Genomic DNA, 20,938 nt, shown 5'->3' with positions numbered 1-20,938 from the left:
CAGAATCTGATTCAGATAATATGAAAGCAAATGTGAATGAAACCCTGAAAGGAGAGATAGCACAAAAATTATGGTCACGATAACGAACTGAGAAAGAGATGCCAGAAATCATAGTTACTAAAGTGAAATTATCCTAATCAGTACAAAAGCATAACTTTAAAAAAGGGAAAATGTTTCGAGCAGACAGATAAGTCGAAAATGGCATTGTTGTAATGTGCCATTAATTGGAAGAAAAAGTCTTCAAGGAAATCGAAAAGTCCACTCAGACTTCAAAGATCCGAAAACCACTTATCAAAGGTATATAAAGCTTGAATTATAGAATGAAAAATGAGTTAAACCCAAATGGTGAACAGAAAAATATTAGAGACAACCTTGACAGTGAGGCATACCTACTTGATTCTACTTTTTACGATAATCCTGGTTAGAGCAATAAAAAAGCAGATGAGGTGAGAACCCGAATGACGAATACTGTTGAATGGCAAAAAAATACTGGAAGTATGATAACTGAGACAACTATATATCAAAACCCTGGAAGTATGTTCTGTTTGGAACCTTTGGTGTAGCAATTAATATTACTGGAGTTTTTTTCCAACACCAAACCGTTATTTTAACACTTCGACACGTGTTTCCATCACCAAGTGATCATCATCATCTTCAGGAGGAAAATTGAAACTGCTTAAATCTTCTGTTTTAATCTTTGTCTTGAAGATGATCACTTGGTGATCGGAATACGTGTCGAGGTGTTAAAAATAACGGTTTGGTGTTGGGAAAAAATTCCAAAAATATTCATCATGATCAGTAGCAAGACGAGGATAATAATGAAAATGAAGACAGATAAAAAATGGGCCATGAATAATAATCAAAGTGCAAGTTCTGAAGTATTTGGACAGCTTGATATTGGAAGATGAAATAGTAGAAGAGATGAAGAATTCAAACCCGAGACGTAAGTTATTCAATTGTATTGATATGGAACATTTTATTTGAAATAAGTGTTGAAGTTAAGCGGCTGTCACTCCTGTACGACCTAACTAACAACTCAAGACCCCTATTACGAAGAGGAGGAACGCTCCCAAACGCCTTCTTCCGGAAAGGTCGTCGACCTAATCGGAGGTCAAAGTAACGTAAATTGTTAGTTAGTGAACAACCTTGAGAAGTCAAAAATTGGACAAGCTACGAATCAACAAGGTCTCATTTCTGAATGTGCGATTTCTAGCACGGGTTGAATGATACACAGTGGACATTGATCGTCCCAAAGTTGAGATTGAACCAAAGTGAGTACAACTCACGATTCTTCCCAATCGTCCGGCTATCATGTAAAGTTCAGGTTCTTGAGAAAGTAGTCACCCCAATAGTCATGTAACAGAGGGGCAAAAGGAAGAATGATCAGTGATATGATTCAGAAGGATAGAAACTAAAACTGAAGAAAAAGATGAGAAAGCCAACAACATATGTTTGGTCACATTAAATATGGAAGATGAGAAGATAATTAGGTAAGTGCCCACGGCAATAACAGGCAGGAAAGGATTGGATGAACATGTCACGATGTGTATTCGGGCAAACAAGGTCAGGGAAATTAAGGGTAGATATTATGGAGTTGAATGAATTTGAAAAAAAATTTGAACGAGTTATTCCAATATACTCATCACAATACTCATAAAAAACTCTTCTGAGAACAGCAGAAGCCAATAAATTACTAGAATAAAGAGTGATTTTGTCTCGTATCTTAAGATATGAGAAGTGTCGTACTGAATGGAGAGGTGAATTTGGAGATTCATAGAAATCCACATATGATGAAGAAAAATGGAAAATAATAATGAGAACAACATCCACGCAACTCAACTTCCAAATCTCATTTTATCATTCTTCCGGGGAAAAGTATACTATCAAGTTCACTTGGTATAATTTTTCTGAAGACTCATTATATTTGCACCACAACTCCAAATTGTTTTAAAAGCATTTCCCACAAATTATTTAGGCAAATGTTGGAAAATAAGTGTCGTGCTTCGCTAACGATTTTCATTCTGTGTCGTGACTGTGTGGAAAAATCATGAAAACCATTTTTAGCCGTTTCAAATTCAGAGAAAGGTCGATTCAATATTTGGCCGTTTTTGGAAGTGAGTATGCATTTATAAGTGAGTCATGAAATTTTCTCGTGGACAGCAATACAATTGAGGTGATTCAATACAATAAACAAGAAAGAAATGGGAAATTGTTGTATGCATTCAATTCTGTGTGAATGAAAATTCTTCAAGGTAAATTTATATTTGAAATTCAGGTCATTTTATGTGATTATATTGTAGAGATGAATATAGAAAGTTCCAAATTTTCGTTATATAAAATGAATGGATACTTATAGAAAAATGCTGTTCATATTGTTTTCTAGAGATTAAAGATCTATTCTGATTAGGAAACGAAACTTTTTCTAGAATATACATTCATATATTGTATTCGAAAAACTATGAAGAATTCAAAAATAAAATACCATACAACCACACAGGGTGTTTCATTCGGAAATCAAAAGTTGATTTCATTCCAGAAAAAACCCCGCATCTCATCAAAGAGTTTCTCTTTATGAGCATATTCAATATTTTTAATTCCGTATAACAAGCTGAAGAAATAAAGAAAAAAAGTGGGGTGTGCCATAAATCTACAGTGCCGTCCATATGTATGGAATTAATTCATTTTTAGCAACACTGGAGAATATAGAAATTACTGGAGTTGTCAAACTTATACATTCAAGAGTGGAGACACACATAAATCGAGTTGCTTGTTAAGGGGTATATATTTCGGGGTTTCAATTGATTTATTGATTTCCATGGGTTACAAAAAAGATATTTTCTGCCTTTATTAAATGTGTGTAGGATTTTGAGATTATCTTTACTTATCTTGTATTTTGATTGTTTCAGATGTTCATACATTGTAGATTTTTTGTTCAAACTGACGTGTTGACGTAGCCTTATGTCAAAATTTCTACCAGTTTGGCCTATATATACTGCAGATCATTCACCACATTCTATTCTAGTATGTGGTGTACTAGTACTGTGCAGGATTGACTACAGTAATTTCATTTGCAACAAGAACTCTCATGTATTTCGGAAATTCTTTGGGTCATCACACATTTGTGGAATACGTAGGTACAGTTACTATCGTTCTTGCTTCAGGTCGTAACATATAGTTCTGGACTCCATACAATATCTAAGTTGGTGGCAAGTGAAATTTTTCCATTAAAACCTAGTGTTCCTATGGCTGGGTTACAATTAAATATAGGTATGAATAACATTACGTAGTGTCATCGACGAGATGAGAAGATTTAACTCAATCGTGACATGAAGTCTTGAGTTTTTGAATGGACTGTGTGCTTTATCTTGTTATGTTATCTAGATTGGTGCTGAAAAGGCAATAAGGTAAGTGTTTCATTCCAAAACATCGGATGTGCGTCATTAAGGATGACACTGTTCCATGAAAAAAATTACTTCTTTTCATATACTACATTGTGTAGCAATTTTGTGATAGATATCTCATTCAATTCCATATAATGAATGTTTTGAGTACAAACTCAATAGAAAACAGTGTTTTTTGTATAATTCAATGTTCATATGAAAGCAGTTTCTAAATGAAATTCTCTTCCATGTAATTCACTGATTATATGGAAGAAGTTGTTTATAGATGGTTTTTTCTAGTTTGTTTCTGAAAGTTATTTCTTTGCTTGGTCTACACTTTGTTAGGTATTTACTTCAAAATCAATTTTTTTTTATCTTTCTTTCGAAGATTCACATATTTTTTTGCATAAAGATAGAGAAGTAGAAAGCCAAAACCTTCCTTTCCATAAGAGTAATATATCCTGATATACAGTGTGACCCATTTTTAATGGAAACACCCCCCTAAAATTTGAAGTTGTAAATCGATTTTAATAATTTTTGTTTATGTCAAGTACTAAAAGGTCTACCTTGAGACGAAATTTGAAATGTTTATTGAAGTTTCAGGGCATACTACGATATTTTATCTTAGTCGAAAATCGGGATTTTTCATTAGCGATTTTTATTGGAAAAATCACTACGCCACTGGATTCAGAGTGCCTCTAAATAGGTGTGACTAAAATTTCATGAAAAAATATTCATTATTAACAAAGTTATAACAACTCAAAAATTCGAAAACTCACACAGCTAACAGTCACAATATATCTATATTTTTTTCACGATTTCAACAATAAAGTGCCGCCAGATGAAAAAAAAACAATTAGCGTAAATATTTTTAATGAAAATAACGGAATTACATTCACACAATTCAACTAACAATGAAGCAAAAAAATTTAATAAACGTAACTAATAACTAATTATTGAAATGTTTCGAATCAGTGCAACAATTAATTCTAACTCATATTCTAGTAGCCTCTACTAATCCACCACGTATTTCGATACATGTGTCGTAGCGTTTACGAATGTTTCTGATTACGTTCCTTAGTTCTTGAGAGTATGTCTGCACATACCTGTCGAATTCTTGCACAAAGTTCATTTCTATCTCTTGAGCGGTTTTTGTAAACCTTTTGTGTGAGAAGTCCCCAGAGAAAAATGTCCAAAACTGTGAGATCTGGGTGGCCACTCTATAAACGGACTACCACGGCCTATCCATCCGTTTGGAAAATGTTTGTTAAGCCATTGCCTCACAGCTCTGACATAATGAACTGAACACCCATCTAACTGGACAATTAAATTCGATCGTTCATTGATTGGCAGCTCGTGAATAGCATCCCAAAACTCTGTGTTTGAAAATTCTAGAAACCTCTGCGCATTAATGTTTTCCTCAAAAAAGGAAGGACCAATAATTCGTTCGTTCAATATTCCACACCAGACGTTGATTTTTTGGGAATACTGGCTTTTACAGTTTATTACCCAGTTAGGATTATCCGCTGCTCAATAGCGACAATTCCGTGATGACACTACTCCATTTGTAGTGAAAGTGGCTTCGTCGGTATATAAAATATTTTTTAGGAAATTTCTATTGTTTAAATATTCCCCTTGGGCTCATAAACAATATTTCAGGCGTCTTGCTTCGTCGCCTTCTTGAAGTGTGTGTAAAAATTTTGGCTTGAAAGGTTTAATATTCTTCGCCTTGAGACATCTCCGAATAGTTTCTCGTGGAATATTCAAATCTAAAGTGGCATTCCTTATACTGGCATTAGGATTATTTCCGAAATAATATAAAATGATTTGATCATTCCTGTCATTCCTGTTTCGTCTTTGTACAGGATTACTTTATAACATCATTTTTGATACTGCACCAGTTTCACTGAATATTTTATTTATTTTATTTACCGTACCGCAGCTAATACGAGGACGATCTGGATGTCTCTCATTAAATACTCTACAAACCTCTCTAGCACTTCTAACGTCGTCTCCCGAAAGGCGTACAATTTCAATTGCAGGCATGAGAGTCATGACACAAAATAATTCGAAGAACTGTAAGGTGAATATCGTTGACAATAGTACACTCAAATCTTTCACAAGTGTCAAACTGTACTATCATTTCCATGGCAACTAAGATTTAAATTGAAATATTAGGTCTGAAAGAATAAGTATAATTTATGACCACTGTTATAATATTCATGCAGTCATTGTTCACTGTGGTTCTGGCGTTGGACGTGGTCATTATTACGCCTTGGTCAAAGAAGAAACGGACTGGTTTAAGTTTGACGATAGTCGTGTCACGAAGTGTTCTGGCGATGCATTGAATTTATTGGAGCCTCTGGAGACACCCTACATTTTGTTTTATGAGAGAGAGGACATTGTTGGATCAAGATCTTCAGATGATGTGGTGCTGCAGGTTTTTCCGGGTTTTCCTGCAGCTGAAAAAGCAAATGCGCCACTGGAATCAATGAAGTCGCCCCGGAGCGCCAATTAATTTTTATTGTTGTATTTATTTTATTTTTAATGTCATAAATTAAAATTTTATATAATCTTGACGATTTCCAACACAAATAAATTTATGACATTAAAAATAAAATAAATATTAGGTCTTAGTTTTAGTTAATTTGCATGAAAACTTGAATGTAATTCCGTTGTTTTCATTAAAAATATTTATGCTATTTGTTTTTTTTTCATCTGGCGGCACTTTATTGTTGAAATCATAAAAAAATATTCTCATGGCTATATCTGTTGATATAGGGTATTTTTTGTAACTGTTAGCTGTGTGAGTTTTCGTCATAACTTTGTTGATAATGAATATTTTTTCATGAAATTTTGGTCACCCCTGTTTAGAGGCACTCTGAATCCAGTGGGGTGGTGATTTTTTCAATAAAAAAAATCGCTAAGAAAATATCCAGATTTTCGACTGAGAAACAATATCGTAGTATGCCCTGAAACTTCAATAAACATTTCAAATTTTGTCCCAAGGTAGACCTTTTAGTATTTGACATTTCAAAAAAAAATTATCAAAATCGGTTTACAACTTCAAATTTTAGGGGGGTGTTTCCATTAAAAATGGGTCACACTGTATAATATAATATATCTCTTTCAATTTATATGATGAAATTCATTCACCGTTAATGATTATTACGTCAGCAACTGTCTCATTGAGGGATATTTTCGAATTCCATTATCACCCAATAGTCTTCTAGAGGTGCGTGTTTGAGATTCGTTTGTTTCAAGTTGTTTCAGTTGAATAGTCTATATTTCCTTCGAGGTGATTATTAAAAACTCTTTCTCATCGAAGTATTTCATATTACTACTGTTTTGCGAAAGGTCGTACGATCATGTTTAAATTAAATACTTCACGAGAGAGTTGTGAAAACTGTTTTTTTCTCAATGCCCCGTCAGGATAATTCCATATTTCATTCAATGGAATCAGCAGATGGGGGTAAAGAATGAAATTATTCTAATAAATTTAAAAACAATTCATCATTCTTTAGTAAGTGCACATTTTTCACATACAACATACGACAAACTTACTTTAACACATGGGTTTCTTTGGATTTCATTACTTTTCAATAATTCCACATTTCTTTAGTGATTTTCTCATGGATGATACCCATAGTAAAAGTTATGACATTGAAACAATAAGTATTTCTTTCCCTCTGAATAACAGAGATAAAAAGTGAAGACCTGAAAAATGATGCATCTTCATTGAGATTTCATTTCGAACACTCTATTCCACGATTATACTTTCTCCGAATAGAAAGGCTGTATAGTTTGAAATGCCTCCAATGCATGATATTACCTACTGAATTCAGCCTCATGAGTCAGTAGTACTTTGGAAACAACAACTATAGGACGAAACTGCAGTAATATTACTCACAAATGAAAGTGTTAACAAAACAGAAAGTTGTATTTCTCATTTTCCATAATAATCAAAGTATTTGGCTTGACTATGTCAAGTGCATAGGCTGCTCGACAATGAACAGGGTAACTCTGTCATTAGGTAGGAACTCATTCTGCAAAACATCCACATCAAAGCCATTTCAGAGATTACTCGACTTCAAATGACTGAATTCATTTCGAGGAAAGAGAATTGCTGAATCAATAATAATAATTCATATTGATATCTTTAACTTTTTAATCTTCGGCGAAATACAGTACCTATTAATAAATACCGTTCTGCCCAATCGAGTACCATCTACCATTTTTCAAGACTCACTTCCTAGCCCCAGGTTACAAGCTAATAAGCCTGATATAGTCCTTCTCGACCATCAGAGTGCGACAATATTTGTTGTGTAGATTGGATAAGGCGGATATCTAAAAATAGTAAGAGAAATTGATATATTGTCTTCAAACTCTAGAGATTCTTTCCAGGTCAGCATGTTGGAATGGTTGATTTGATCATGATAGGTATCTTGGTCGAATCATGGAAAAAATATCAGACGATTTTAGGTATCAGTTCTCCGATTTCAGGGAGTTGACTTTTGATAACAATAATGTTGAGTTCTAGATCTAACAGAGAATTATTCAACAACAGACCACTTCAATGTATTTCAGAAAAATAAATTCTTGACAGTGACAACTCTAACAACAACACTTTTTTTAGAAAAACTAAACCTAATACATAGTGATGTAGATTAAATTCTTGTTCATTCCTCGACACTTCCCCTTGAACTGAATTCATCATCTGCAATACCTGGTGTATTCCTCAAATATACAAACTGATATTTTGTTGAAGGTTTTGTCATTATATAGGCTACCCGAGCTGCCCTTAGGATATTTTCAACATGAAATACACTTTCATCATACGTTCCTCTGACAAAATGATATTGCACGACTATGTGTATAGTGCGCTTGTGGAGTTCAGTTTTTTTATCAATTTAATTGCACTTGCGTTGTCTATGTACAATGTAGGTGTAGACAACTTATCAGTAAATACTTCCTTAAAGAGCCTCATCAACTCATAAACTCCGATTCAGTAATTGACAGTGAAACGGATCGTTGCTTTTGACTCAACCACCATATTGATTCATTTCCATAGGACCACGCACACTCCTTATGCAAAATGGCTTTCTGTCTGTTTGTATTTTGTTGGGCTCGGTATATTGATCAAAAGTCACCATAGGCACAAAAAAATTCTATGTATAGTTATCGAAATACAAGGTGTCAAAGCTGAAAAATGCCACTTTCAGACCAATATTAACTAGTTAATATCACACATAATCATCGGTAGAATTGAGAAAAACTAAATGGGGTCTATTGTTCTGATCTCAGACCAATAATAATAATAATAATAATAATATTTATTTCGACGGCAAGTTTCCATATACAAGTAAAACAATTAAGTAATTATGAATAAATATAAGAAGATTCCACGAGGGTTTCCCCTGTGTGTAGAAAAGGGTATATTTAACTTAAGCCTAGGAGCATTGAGATCATGGAGTATTACAATAAAATTAAATTTAATATTCAATTATAAAATTATATTTTCAAATTCATGGTTTACATTTTATCTAGAAATAATGAGTGTTTAGAAATAATAAGTGTTTTTCAGGTCAATATATGGATGGATTTTCAAGCGTGGCAACGTATTAATCCAGGCGATGAGATGTTTTCGGAATGATTGCATTGATATGATTATTTTTAGTTCGTTGGGTATCATATTGTAACACCTGGGGGCTAGAAAGTTATAATTTCTCATTAATGTGTTTTTCTTGGTTCTTGGTAGTGTGAGTGTGTAATGTTTATTTCGCGTTTCATATGTGTGTGTTCTACTGGTCGACATGTTTTTATTCAAATGCTGTCTTATAACGATTTTTACAAAGTATAACTGTCTGACGTCCATTATTTTGGTCTCTCGATATAAAATTTCAGTCGGGTAATCATATGGTTTTTTATAGATAAATTTGAGTATCCGCTTCTGTATCATTTCCAGTGGTATTATATGGTTAGAATAGGCAGCTCCCCAGGCAATGATACCATAGTTGATATGACTTTTTACAAGTGCGTAGTATATTGTCCTCATTTGTTCTAGGTTCAAACAATTACAGTAATGTCTCATTCTATAGAGCACAAATCTGAGTTTTTTTACTGTGGCGTTTATATGATCATGCCATTTGAGATGTGGATCAATGATTATGCCCAAGTACTTAGTATTCTGTGCTGCGGACACATTGACCTCTTTGCCATTGTTCAAAATAACTCTGAGTGATTTATATTTAGGGAGGAATTTTTCATATGATGTGAAAGGTAAAAATATGGTTTTTTCAAAGTTGATTGTTAGCAGGCGACTATCAAACCATTGTATGATTTGTTTAAAGTCTTCCTCCGCAACCCTTTTCAGCTCAGCCCAGGTTTCTTCCGCATAAAGCACCGCAGTGTCATCAGCGAAACTGATAATATCGCCTTTAACTAACATGGTGTATAAATCATTGAGGTAAATATTGAAAAGGATTGGACCTAGAACTGTTCCTTGGGGAACTCCATAATTGACTGTCTTAGAATCACTGTATTGATTATCTATCCTTACGCTCTCTGTTCTTGATGTTAAGTAGTCTTTCATTAATTTATGCGTGTTTCCTCTGAATCATATCCTTTCTAGTACCTCAAGTAGTTGGCTGTGACTTACTGTGTCAAAGACTTTTGCTAGATCCACGAAAATACATAAACTGGGTGTTTTTTTATCTATGTATTGGCTGATTTTATTAACTAGATGACTTATCCGAATTGGCGATCAGACAATATGTTATTTTTCTTCATAAAGGTAACAATACGTTTCTTTAATATTTTTTCGAAAATTTTGGCCAAATTTGAAATGAGCGATATTGGCCTATAATTTGACACGTCAGTTTTATCTCCTTTTTTGAATATAGGGTTGATAATGGCCGTTTTTAATGTTATTGGGCACTGTCCTGTTGAGAACATTGTAATGATTATATAAGTGAGGGGTTTTGCGATTTCATGTGCTATCGTCTTTAAGGTTTCAGCTCTGATACCGTCGATTCCGGGGGATTTTTTATTTTTTAATTCAAATATTGTTTTGAGAATTTCATCTTCAGCTGTTTCTTCTAGGAAAAATGACTTACATAAGCTTTTTTTTGGAAAGTTACGGAGTTGCGTTTTATCTATTTTATCAGCCAATGATTTACCAACGTCAGTAAAATAGTCAAGGAACTCATTCGCTATTTCTTATTTGTTTTCCAGTATGTATCCTGTTTTATTTACTATCTTATCAATTTCTCTTCCTTTACTTCTTGTAGATATTTCATTTATTGTTTTCCACATAGCGTTTTCCACATATTGTTTTCCACCAAACTTACATATATATGATATGAACTTTAAAGAATAATATATAGGATGAATCGTTATTATTTTTGGGTACTATAAAATGAAAAATGAAACTCCAAAATGAGTTGACGCTTTCATGCATATTGTTAAAGAAATATCAATAACTCATTCAACTGTTTCTAGTTCAGACAACAATACACAAAAAATTTTAGATTTTTGCCCATCAATTTTTTTACGACATAGTTGATAAATTCTAGTCCACCTTCAGTAAAAAGTTCTTCCACAGTGTGGCCCAAAGTTCTGGCTTCTGCTAGAAACATTTCTATCTTGAACTTTACTTCCGACTTTTTCTTCAGAAATAGACTGTCTTGTATTTGGAGAAATCATCTTTAAATAATATATAATAGGGAGCACCTCAAAGAGACGGGCATCGGACCACATACATCAGCATGTATCACATCACCTACTTGGGTTTTTCTTGACGTTTTTCGAAGCTGAGTCTATGTTGTTTACTAAACATAAAAGTATCACAAAATTCACTGTCGATTTCTACAAGGATATTACGTTTTTGCAAAAACTTCTGAACATATTTCTTGGAGCTCATCAACAGAAACAGGAATAGCATACCAAACATGGTATGCTATTCCTGATTTGCTGGTTTCCCCTTGCTGTGTGTGTTTCTTGTGCTCGGCAATGCGAACATTCAATGGCCTCTTAATTTCACCAATATAGGATTTTCCGCACTCACAGGGTATCCAGTAAATGCAATTCTTGGAATCGCAGTCCGCGTTTGTTAGCATGGTTGTCGTGAGGCTGCTACGGATAGTGATACCGGATCTGAAGCAGGTTCTGATGTTGTACTTGGAACCAATTTTTGTTATCATCTCCGATAATCCTCTGATGTAGGGATGTGCAAGCACTGGTTGTGACGGCATCTCTTCCTTGCGAGGCTCCTGCTGTCTTTCAGCCAAAGTTTTTTCTACCATCGCTTTGGAGTAGCCATTCCATTGAAGATCATTTTTGATGATGTCTACTTCCTTCTCGAGACCTTCCTTCGTATTACAGAGCCCGAAAGCACGGTCTAATAGAGTCTTGATGATTCCTCTTTCAGTCGATTGATAATGGTTGGATTCGTGGTTCAGATACTGTCCCGGGTGAGTGGGTTTTCGGTATACAGATGTTTCCCACTTAGTGTCGGTACTCTTCACCAAAACCTCTAAGAATGGCAATTCGTTGTGGATGTCCTCCATTGTGAAAGTGATGGAAGGTCTCATGCTGTTGATGTGTTTCAGAAAGGCGTCTAGTTCAGTATTCCCATGGTTCCATATTATGAAGATGTCGTCATCATATCTCAACCAGACTCATAGTTTCTTGTGTGCTTCTTCAATGGCCAGAGTTTCAAACCACTCCATATATATGTTGGCAGGTGAAAGTGGCAATCCCATTTGCAGTAGCTCATCTTGTGTAAAAAATTCGTCCTTCAGTTGGAAATAACAGTTTCGTACACAGCATCCTAGTTATTCCATAATTACTTCTATAGGTAGATTCGTTCTCTCTTTCAGGTTCCCGTCTTCGGATAGCTTTCTCTGTTGGTGTAATGGCTTTCCACGTCGAAGCTAATCAGTTGATCTTCCTGTGTGACTTCAATTGACCCAAGTAGTTTGACGAAATGCCTTAAATGCTTCACAAAAGACGATATTTTTCCTTGCAATGGTTGTATTATGGGAAGTGAAAATCAAGACAAGTTTTGAGTAGCTGAATCTCTGGAGCTGATGATCGGTCTAAGCGGAACGTCCTTCTTGTGGATTTTGGGTAATCCATACAAGTGAGGGGGCTTACTGAGGTACGGTATTAGCGATGATCTTTCCTTGTCCGAAAAATGGACTTGGTGTTTTTTCCAAATCTGGTACAACTTCTTTTCAATTCCCGTACGATCTTTGTGTATCACCCCTCCTGAAGAACCTCTCCAATCTTCTGTTCGTAGAGAACAGTATCCATTACCACAGTAGCGTTTCCTTTATCTGCAGGTAGGATCTTGATTGTGTTGTCTCTACGTAGGCCTTTCAGAGCTCTACGTTCTTCATTGCTGATGTTAGATGTTGGAACTAGTTCTCGATCCAGCTGTTCTCTAATTTTCCATCTGAATTCTTCTGCCTTGGTCTGGTCAATAAGGAAACTGGTGGATTCCACTGCCGTAATTATCTCCAAAGTGGACACAGATGTTGGCACAATGGCGAAATCTAGGCATTTTCTCAACAAGGATTCCTCTATTCCCGAGAGCGAGCGGGCGGGAACTTCTCACTCACTTCCCCCACTTTCTGTTGTGAGTATTCTCTATGTCTTGGCGAATCTTCAAGCACGTGTTTTCAATCTTGGCAAAGATTGGTCCATGATAATCTTTCAATGTCTCTCTTCTTATTTCTTCAAAACGTTCTGTGGCATCCTGAACGGAACGTAATCCTCTTGAAGATTATCACTTGGTGATTGAAACACCTGTTGAGGTGTCAATAATAACGGTGTTGGGACTGAACACCGGTAATATTCACGATTATTGGGATTTATATTTTCATTTAAACTTTCAGTTTACCTTTTCAACTTAATCTTCCACTAATGTGAACGTGGTCCATAACCTGATGAGTTGATTGATTAAAAATAAATATGTGAATCTCTGAGAAATAAATTCAACTATATTGACACTGACAAGTCAATAAACATTTTTTTAACAAAACCTATTAAATGGTGATATTTTCGGAGAGCTTTCCCGCCTAGCTTATGCAAGCATATCTATCAGGTTCTTCATGATTCAGATATAGTTGATTCCTGATCCATTTTTGGTTTTTATTAGAGATGATTTTCTTAATTGAGTTGACTGGAATATGGTTGTCAAATGCTACCTGCTTTATTTTCTTGATATCTTCTTGAATAGCCTTCTCTGATGAAGGAATCATAAATGCTTTATGTATCATTGATCTGAATGCAGATAATTCATGTGATAATGGACTGAAAGGATCCCTGGGGATTGTATAGTCCATTAAAGTTTTTCTATCTCATATTCTAAATAAATTTTTACAAAATCGGATGAGTCATCAATTGAACAAACAATAATTCAAGATTCATCATTTCAAAGTCCTTGTCTTCAAGTATCAGATTATATTAGTTTAATAGAAAATGACAGTGAAGGTTACTCAGCGCATATGACTCCCAGGTGCAATAATCACCCACTTAATGCGAACAAAGAATGATGTTTGGAATACATCATGTTCTCTGATGGAGTATCATCTGGGCAATCCATAAAATTTCATTTTATGGATCTCAACCCTGTATTCTGGGCATAGCAAGGCTACATGCTGAAGGCCTCTGATACATTTGTTACTCATCCTACTTCAAAAATCAACGACATACTCCAAATACAAGGTTTATTATCACAACGTAAACACTTGCTTAGAACAATTATTCATCATCTGATAAAACAATAAAATCATGATTTGAAATTTTTATTGGCGGCGAAATCAGTGGAATCAGTTCATAATATCATTTCTTGAATCATTACACCAAATGAAAATTTTCGTAGTTTTTGAGATGTGCATTTTTGTGTTACAAAGTCTCCACAAATTCAGACGTTACTTTGAAGTTTCCGAGTTGATTAGTCTTTACCATCTCATTACGTGTTTTGAAATTGTGGAAGATTTTTCAAATAATCGTGTACTACCTCATCCATTGAAAATGAAACTCATACGATTTTCTGCCATAACAGTGGATATATTGGTCAAACGTCGAGGTTTTTCTGGCATTGTGTTTCTGGACATACAGTGTTATTCTTTAATGTCCCCCCTTTCATATTCTGAACGGTACAACTCAAAAATTGAAATTTGGGATGATGAAATCAATGCATGAATACTTTATTTTGAAGTGAAATTGACAGATGAAACTTTCAAGATGGCGACTGGGCGCCATCAGGAAAAAAAAATTAATTGGAAAGGGGTGTCTTGTGATAGATTTTTGTGAAGTTCCTGACAAATGTTTCATAACTCTAGAATATAAGGTTAATATTTTCAACCACTACAAAATGGCGGAACTTTTAATAATTGCTTGATTACATTGACGTTTAACTACATAATATGAGGTTATAAGTTAGAATTCAGTTCAGAAGATGCTCGAAATGGTTGCCTTGATCTTCTTGATGATGAACGGCCTATATTTTTCACGCCGCACATTTTCGCATACAGTAACTTCAATATCTCTACAAATATCCAATATTGAAGCAGGTTCAGTTTCGTACACCTTCTGCTTCAAATAGCCCCATGAAGAAAGTCCAAAGGTGTCAAATCTGGCAGGCGGGCTGGCCATTCTGTAGGACTTCGACGGCCAATCCAACGACCGGGAAAAGTAATATTCAAATAGTTTCTTACTTGTCTGGAGTAATGTGGTGGTGCTCCGTCTTGTTGAAATATGATATTCATATCGAATTCATTAGGATTCGCTTCGAAGAATTCAGTGATGAGAGGGTCAACATTAGTTTTCAGCATATTGAAATACAGTTCCCTGTTAGATTTCTAACAATAAATAGTGGTCCTACAATATGGTTTTTCAATATTCCTGTCCAAACGTTATTTTTTTTAGATATGGGGTATGTGAAAACGTGAGGGTTGGTGTCACTCCAATAACGGCAATTTTGTCTGTGAATATTGCCGTTTGAAAAAATGTACATTCGTCACTAAAACAAATATTGTGGAGATTGGTAGGATGCCTTGCAATGATTTTCGTCATTCTTTCGCAGAATTGATCTTCAGTCAGTAGGTGTACCATTTTAATTTTGTATGGATGATACCTATTCCTCTTCAAAAGTCTCCACACAGAAGAAGGCAGTGGAAGAAGACACCTCACAAACATTCACAACGGAATAAGTAGACTGTTCAGGATTAACTACCATCTCACCAATTATTTGCAATTGCTGTTCTTCCGGAATGGACAGATGACCTGAGGGCTTTTTGTTATGTAAACTACTGGTAGTTGTGAATTTGGATACAAGTTCTATATAAGACGATTCGAAAAACGTTCACTGAAAATCCTTTCGGTCTCGTGAAAGTTGCGCGTCGCACCGTAAATAAAAATTGCTTCAATTTTTTCTTCCAATGGACGACAATTGACCATTTCAGAGATTGTTGACGTGTTGTTCTATTAGTAGAACCGAAAACTAAACGAGACTATTCCAACTGAACAGTGATGTTCATTGTTGTACTAACATTTTCTGTCGTTTTTATAAACAAACACTCACTTAACAACCTTATCGGGTTGTTGGAATTGCCATATGGCAGATAAAAAGAAACATTTCTAGAAATATCGACAATACTGTTTGCCTTAAGGAAATTATTGAATGTTTCGCCATTTTGTTGTAGGTGAAGATATTGACTTCATATTCTAGAGTTGTGAAGTATTCGTCAGGAGCTTCCACAATTTTTTCCCAGATGGCTCTCAGTCGCCATCTTGAAAGTTTCATCTGTCAATTTCACTTCAAAATAAAATTTCATCATTCCAAATTTCAATATTTTGAGTTGACCTGTTCAAAAAATAAAAGGGGACATTGAAGAAATACACTGTGAATATGGTAATAGATGGCATTCTGAATAATCTCCCAGTAACCATGTTTTCTGAGAAGGTCACGTGATAGATGATAATTCACTGAAATTTTATTTGAACAAAATAGTTTCAAGAGAATGTTCCTGAAACTGACTTTCATTGCTGACTCTGTAACCTACCTTATCAGAAGGCCATTGAGATCTCAATGTTTTCACTGATATTGTTGAACATTTTCATAATTTTGATTATGAATTTGAATGTCTACCTTGATTTTGTTTCAGAATGAAAATTTACATTCTTCTGCATGAGTTGTATGATATTTTCCTTTCCTAATTTCATTTCATATTTCACTTTCAAATTTTAATTTCTCAATAACGTCGAGGTTGAGCATAAGTTAGTTGGAATCGGTATTATTGAATAACCTTTCACGGTCGAAGTCAAGATTAAAGATAATGAAACCGGGGCTGAAGTTTTTCAGGTCTACCGGCCAGAATTTTGAATCGAAACCTTTTCTGGTTTACCTGAAAATTAACCCAAGTCGAGACTGATAGAATCCTGTATATTTTTTAGAACATTTGTGAAGACATTTTTTTTCCAAAGATCATTCGTTTTCAAAATACTTGCATTGAAGCTATTTTGTTCAATTTCAATATGGCAGCACTATTACATAATCGATGAAAAAATTTTCAATAAATTCATTTTTCAGAAAAAATTCGAAAATGGAAATTTTACACCAATTCACGTAGGTACACTTTTTTATTTCTCCGAAATCAAATTGTTGACGCAAAGACCTTGAAAAGATTTTTTGAACTGCATGTTGTTCATATTTCTTCCACTACAAAAAATATGAAAGACACTATTCGGTTTAATATTTATGCCAATGAAGACTGAGTGAATATTTATTGATTCCCAATGAAGTCATTTTTTAAATATACGACCAAGTTCACCAAAGAGATCAATACAAAATAATAACCAAAAGTATGTCAACATACTTCCAGGGTTGGAACTAAATATCCCCAGAATTCACTGTTTGATGTAGTGTGTTATTAATTTATGGGAAGTGATAGATAGATATTTATTGGCTATTATATACATGAAATATTTGTAGCAAGTCAAATAGGAACATATTCACACTCGTGTTCTTGAAAAATCCATATAAATATACCCACACACACATATATACACATATACATACACATATACACACATATATACATGTATATAGAAACATACACTGTCGTAAAACAACTAAAACTAATACTTAAAAAATATACAAGTCATTTCAAAAGTTCAGTAGTTGGCGTACTCATATATTCGTCAATCGAGTAAAACCAGTTTTGTATTAATAAATTTTTTATTGTCGCTTTAAAGTTTGCTGGTCCTAGTTTCTTAATTTCCGCTGGTAGTTTATTATATATATCCAAATCGAGCGAATTTTTTTTTGATATTCCTAGTCTAAACCTCCTATTCAATAGAGAATCGCCATGCCTAGTGTTATAATTATGGTTTGAACTATTTGTGGAAAAAGTGTGGCAATTTTTATGGATCTCTAATAAACATTGAAATATAAATATAGAGGGAACTGTCATAATTCCTAATCTTATAAAATGAGATTTGCATGAATCTCTAGGACCCAATCCTACAATGATTCTGACCGCACGTTTCTGCATCACAAAAATCCTGGAAGTATGGATAGAGTTACCCCAAAGTAAAATTCCATAAGTCAGGTGGCTATGAACAAGAGAAAAGTAGGAAATCATGAGTATATCTGTGCTGACAGATCTTTTCAGTCTTCTCATGAGAAAGAGTTGACAAGCCAGCTTCTTCGAAAGAATTTCAATATGATGGGACCAATTAAGTGACTGGTCTAAAGTAATACCTAATAGTGTGTTCAGCAAAACTCAGGATCGATTTATTTCATTCAAAAGCTGAAATATTTCTCAGGTAACAATACTTTGAAAGCAGACATTTTGTTGACAAATCGTTTTTACTATCAAAAATAATATTGAATATTTTTCGATTTTGTAACTAATAGTTCGGTAAATAAATTCTTCTCTTTTTTCGTTTCAGTTAATATGGGAATGTTTTCAGTAGGCAGCCACTCTGGATGGCCCTCAAGTTCTCTGCCAAAACTGACCAGTGAGAATTCCACTATCCACTTGACAACACAGGAAGGTTCATTACTAGTATCTATCACACCGTTAACGGTACTTTTTGGGTGCGCAGTGACGACGATTTTGATGAAGTTAGTGGGAAGAAAAACATTGTTGCTCCTTTTGCCAATTCCACTCACGGCATCTTGGTTATTCATTGCCATGGCTACCTCAAAAATCCATTTGTACATCGGAAGAGCTCTTGGGGGATTCACAGATGCCGCCATATTCAATGTCAGTCCTGCATATTTATCAGAAATAGCTGACCCTGAAGTTAGAGGATTTTTTGGTACTTCACAGACGGTATCATTTGGTCTTGGTATATCATTATTCAACGTATTTGTTACATTCATGTCATCGGAGGCGATAGCATATCTGCTAGCAGCACTAACTCTTATCATGTATATCACAATACCATTAGTACCGGAAAGTCCATACTATTGCTTGCTGAAAGGAAATACTGAAGAGGCAGCGCTCAGTCTGAGAAAGCTGAGAAGAAAGCAAGACATTCAGGAAGACCTGGACCGAATATCCAAGAGTATATTGGAACACGGCGATAATAAAGGAAAAGTAACAGATATGTTGACAAAGAAGCATTTTAGGCGATGTCTTTGGACTATTTTAATTTTATCCTTCACTCAGCACTTATCCGGAAATTATGCAATTCAAGCATATTATGAAACAATATTTGAGAATAGCGAAACCATGTCCCCTCGAGTGGCAAATTGTGTTTATTACGTGGTGTTCTCCATTGCAAGCATAGTTTCACCACTTTTGGTAGACATTTCTGGCAGGAAACCACTTTTACTCCTCTCTACAGGGTTAACCGCATTGACTTTGTTCGCAATTGGAATTTTCATGTATTTCAAAAGTTCTTTGAATCTTGACACGCGTTTCGAATACGTACAGTTATTGCTGTTCCTTCTTCAGGCCATAGCATTCAGCGCTGGGCTTCATACAATACCTTGGTTGGTAGCAAGTGAGATTTTTCCATCCAACCTGGTGGGAACAGCACTTTCTATAGCTAATAGCATCTACAGTGTTTCAATGCCTGCAACTGTTTTCATGTTCGAAAAGACTTACTATTCAATTGATGTTTATGTTCCCTTTTTTCTGTATGGGATTTTTTGCGTTATTGGAATGGTGTTGATTCCAATTTTCTTGGTTGAAACAAAGGGAAAATCTTTGGAAGAGATACAGAGAGAGATCAGACGAACGAAACCAAAGACAGAACAGAATCTCAACTTACAAGTGAATGATATGTTCAAAAAATCTCCATTAGATTATATACCATCCCACTAAGAATACCTAATCTACAATGTCATCAATTATATGGAAGTTAGGTTTGAATAAGTCATTCTAGTGGATATGAAGACGATATCCATGTGATGATGGTTCAATACGTGTGGAAGTTTCTGTTCATGGCCCTTTGATGTAACGTTTAACCCGAGTTTACACCGAATAAATGAAATTATTTGATTGAATTTTATATAGTTATATCCAGGCAATATATCATTTCATATTATTTAAAACAAGGTATTACACCAAACAAAAACAATTGTATTCGTTCCTTCTCCATTATATTTATGGGTAAAATTTTGGTGCCAACAATTACAAAGCATTTTCATGAATTGAGAAATTCGTTTCTATGAACAAATTCCATTTATTTTTTTTCCAAAAACTCTCGATGAATACCCAGTTTGTTTTATGATTTCGAAAGAGAATAGGGAATTCCTGAATTTCGATTGATTAGATTTGAGAAATAGAAATGTAATTTGACGAAATTTGTAATGTATATCATGTTAGGAATCACACGTTAAAAGGTAAGACCTCGTTAGTCCTTAGCTCGCACAAGTTTCTCAACTTCTGAGAGTTGTCGTTCGTATGGGGGCGGCAGCTGATTAACGGAAAAACAGATTTTAAACAGATTTTTTAAACAGATTTTAAATGAAAATAGAAATAGATGACAAAGATAATACTGGTAAGAAAACGATATTACAAGTATCAATTATTTCTAGGGATATATAGACATATTCAATTATGAATCATTTCTATCATTTGATGCACTGATTTTCGAATTTCTAACTCAGAATAAATATGATGTGTATGTTAAATTGTCGAATGAATTACTCTTCTCGACTTTTCACATATTTCCTGAAACTTCTGGTGTATATGTCTCTCCATGTCTTCAAGTGAGTAGGGGAGAGTAACCCAAGATGGGACGGTTTCCCAAAATTTAAACACTGTGGTGACATCTAGTGGTGGCGCGAGAAAGCTTATCATATAACCATACTTCTGTAAGTGGCATATGCATTCAGTCCTAATAGTGTCAGTTCCACGGCCGGTTATTTGTTTTCGGGGTTTTTATAAAAATATTAGCAGTCTGCAAAACACTGAATAACGTTCTAACGGTAAGTTTCTATAAAATTCTATAGAGACAGGTTGAAAGAATAACTAATAGAGACATTACAGTAGCCGGAATTTTTGGGGCTACTATTTTCTAGAATTGTA

General features: G+C 34.7%; 2 protein-coding genes across 3 annotated transcripts in view; one reads left to right on the top strand and one right to left on the bottom strand.

Moving 5' to 3' along the window:
• Positions 1-20,938, bottom strand: part of LOC111512836 (orexin/Hypocretin receptor type 1) — a 409,012-nt gene that overhangs the window by 239,920 nt on the left and 148,154 nt on the right. The window lies entirely within an intron of this gene.
• On the top strand, positions 1,708-19,911 carry LOC111512833 (facilitated trehalose transporter Tret1). 2 transcript variants are annotated; one of them, XM_023168999.2, is made up of 2 exons: positions 1,708-2,114; positions 18,345-19,911. In XM_023168999.2, the coding sequence occupies exons 1-2, from the start codon at positions 2,048-2,050 to the stop codon at positions 19,727-19,729; spliced, it is 1,452 nt and encodes a 483-aa protein (XP_023024767.2). In that variant the 5' UTR covers positions 1,708-2,047; the 3' UTR covers positions 19,730-19,911. The 2 variants fall into 2 exon arrangements, with proteins under 2 accessions (XP_023024767.2, XP_023024768.2); XM_023169000.2 differs by lacking the exon at positions 1,708-2,114 and adding an exon at positions 18,044-18,218.

Source organism: Leptinotarsa decemlineata, unplaced genomic scaffold (genome assembly GCF_025532065.1).
Source record: "Leptinotarsa decemlineata unplaced genomic scaffold, Ldec_3_MD MMD2_tig00003736_RagTag_RagTag, whole genome shotgun sequence".
Classification (NCBI taxonomy): Eukaryota; Metazoa; Arthropoda; class Insecta; order Coleoptera; family Chrysomelidae; genus Leptinotarsa; species Leptinotarsa decemlineata.
The sequence above is the reverse complement of the archived record's forward strand: the minus strand, read 5'-3'. Positions and strand labels throughout refer to the sequence as shown.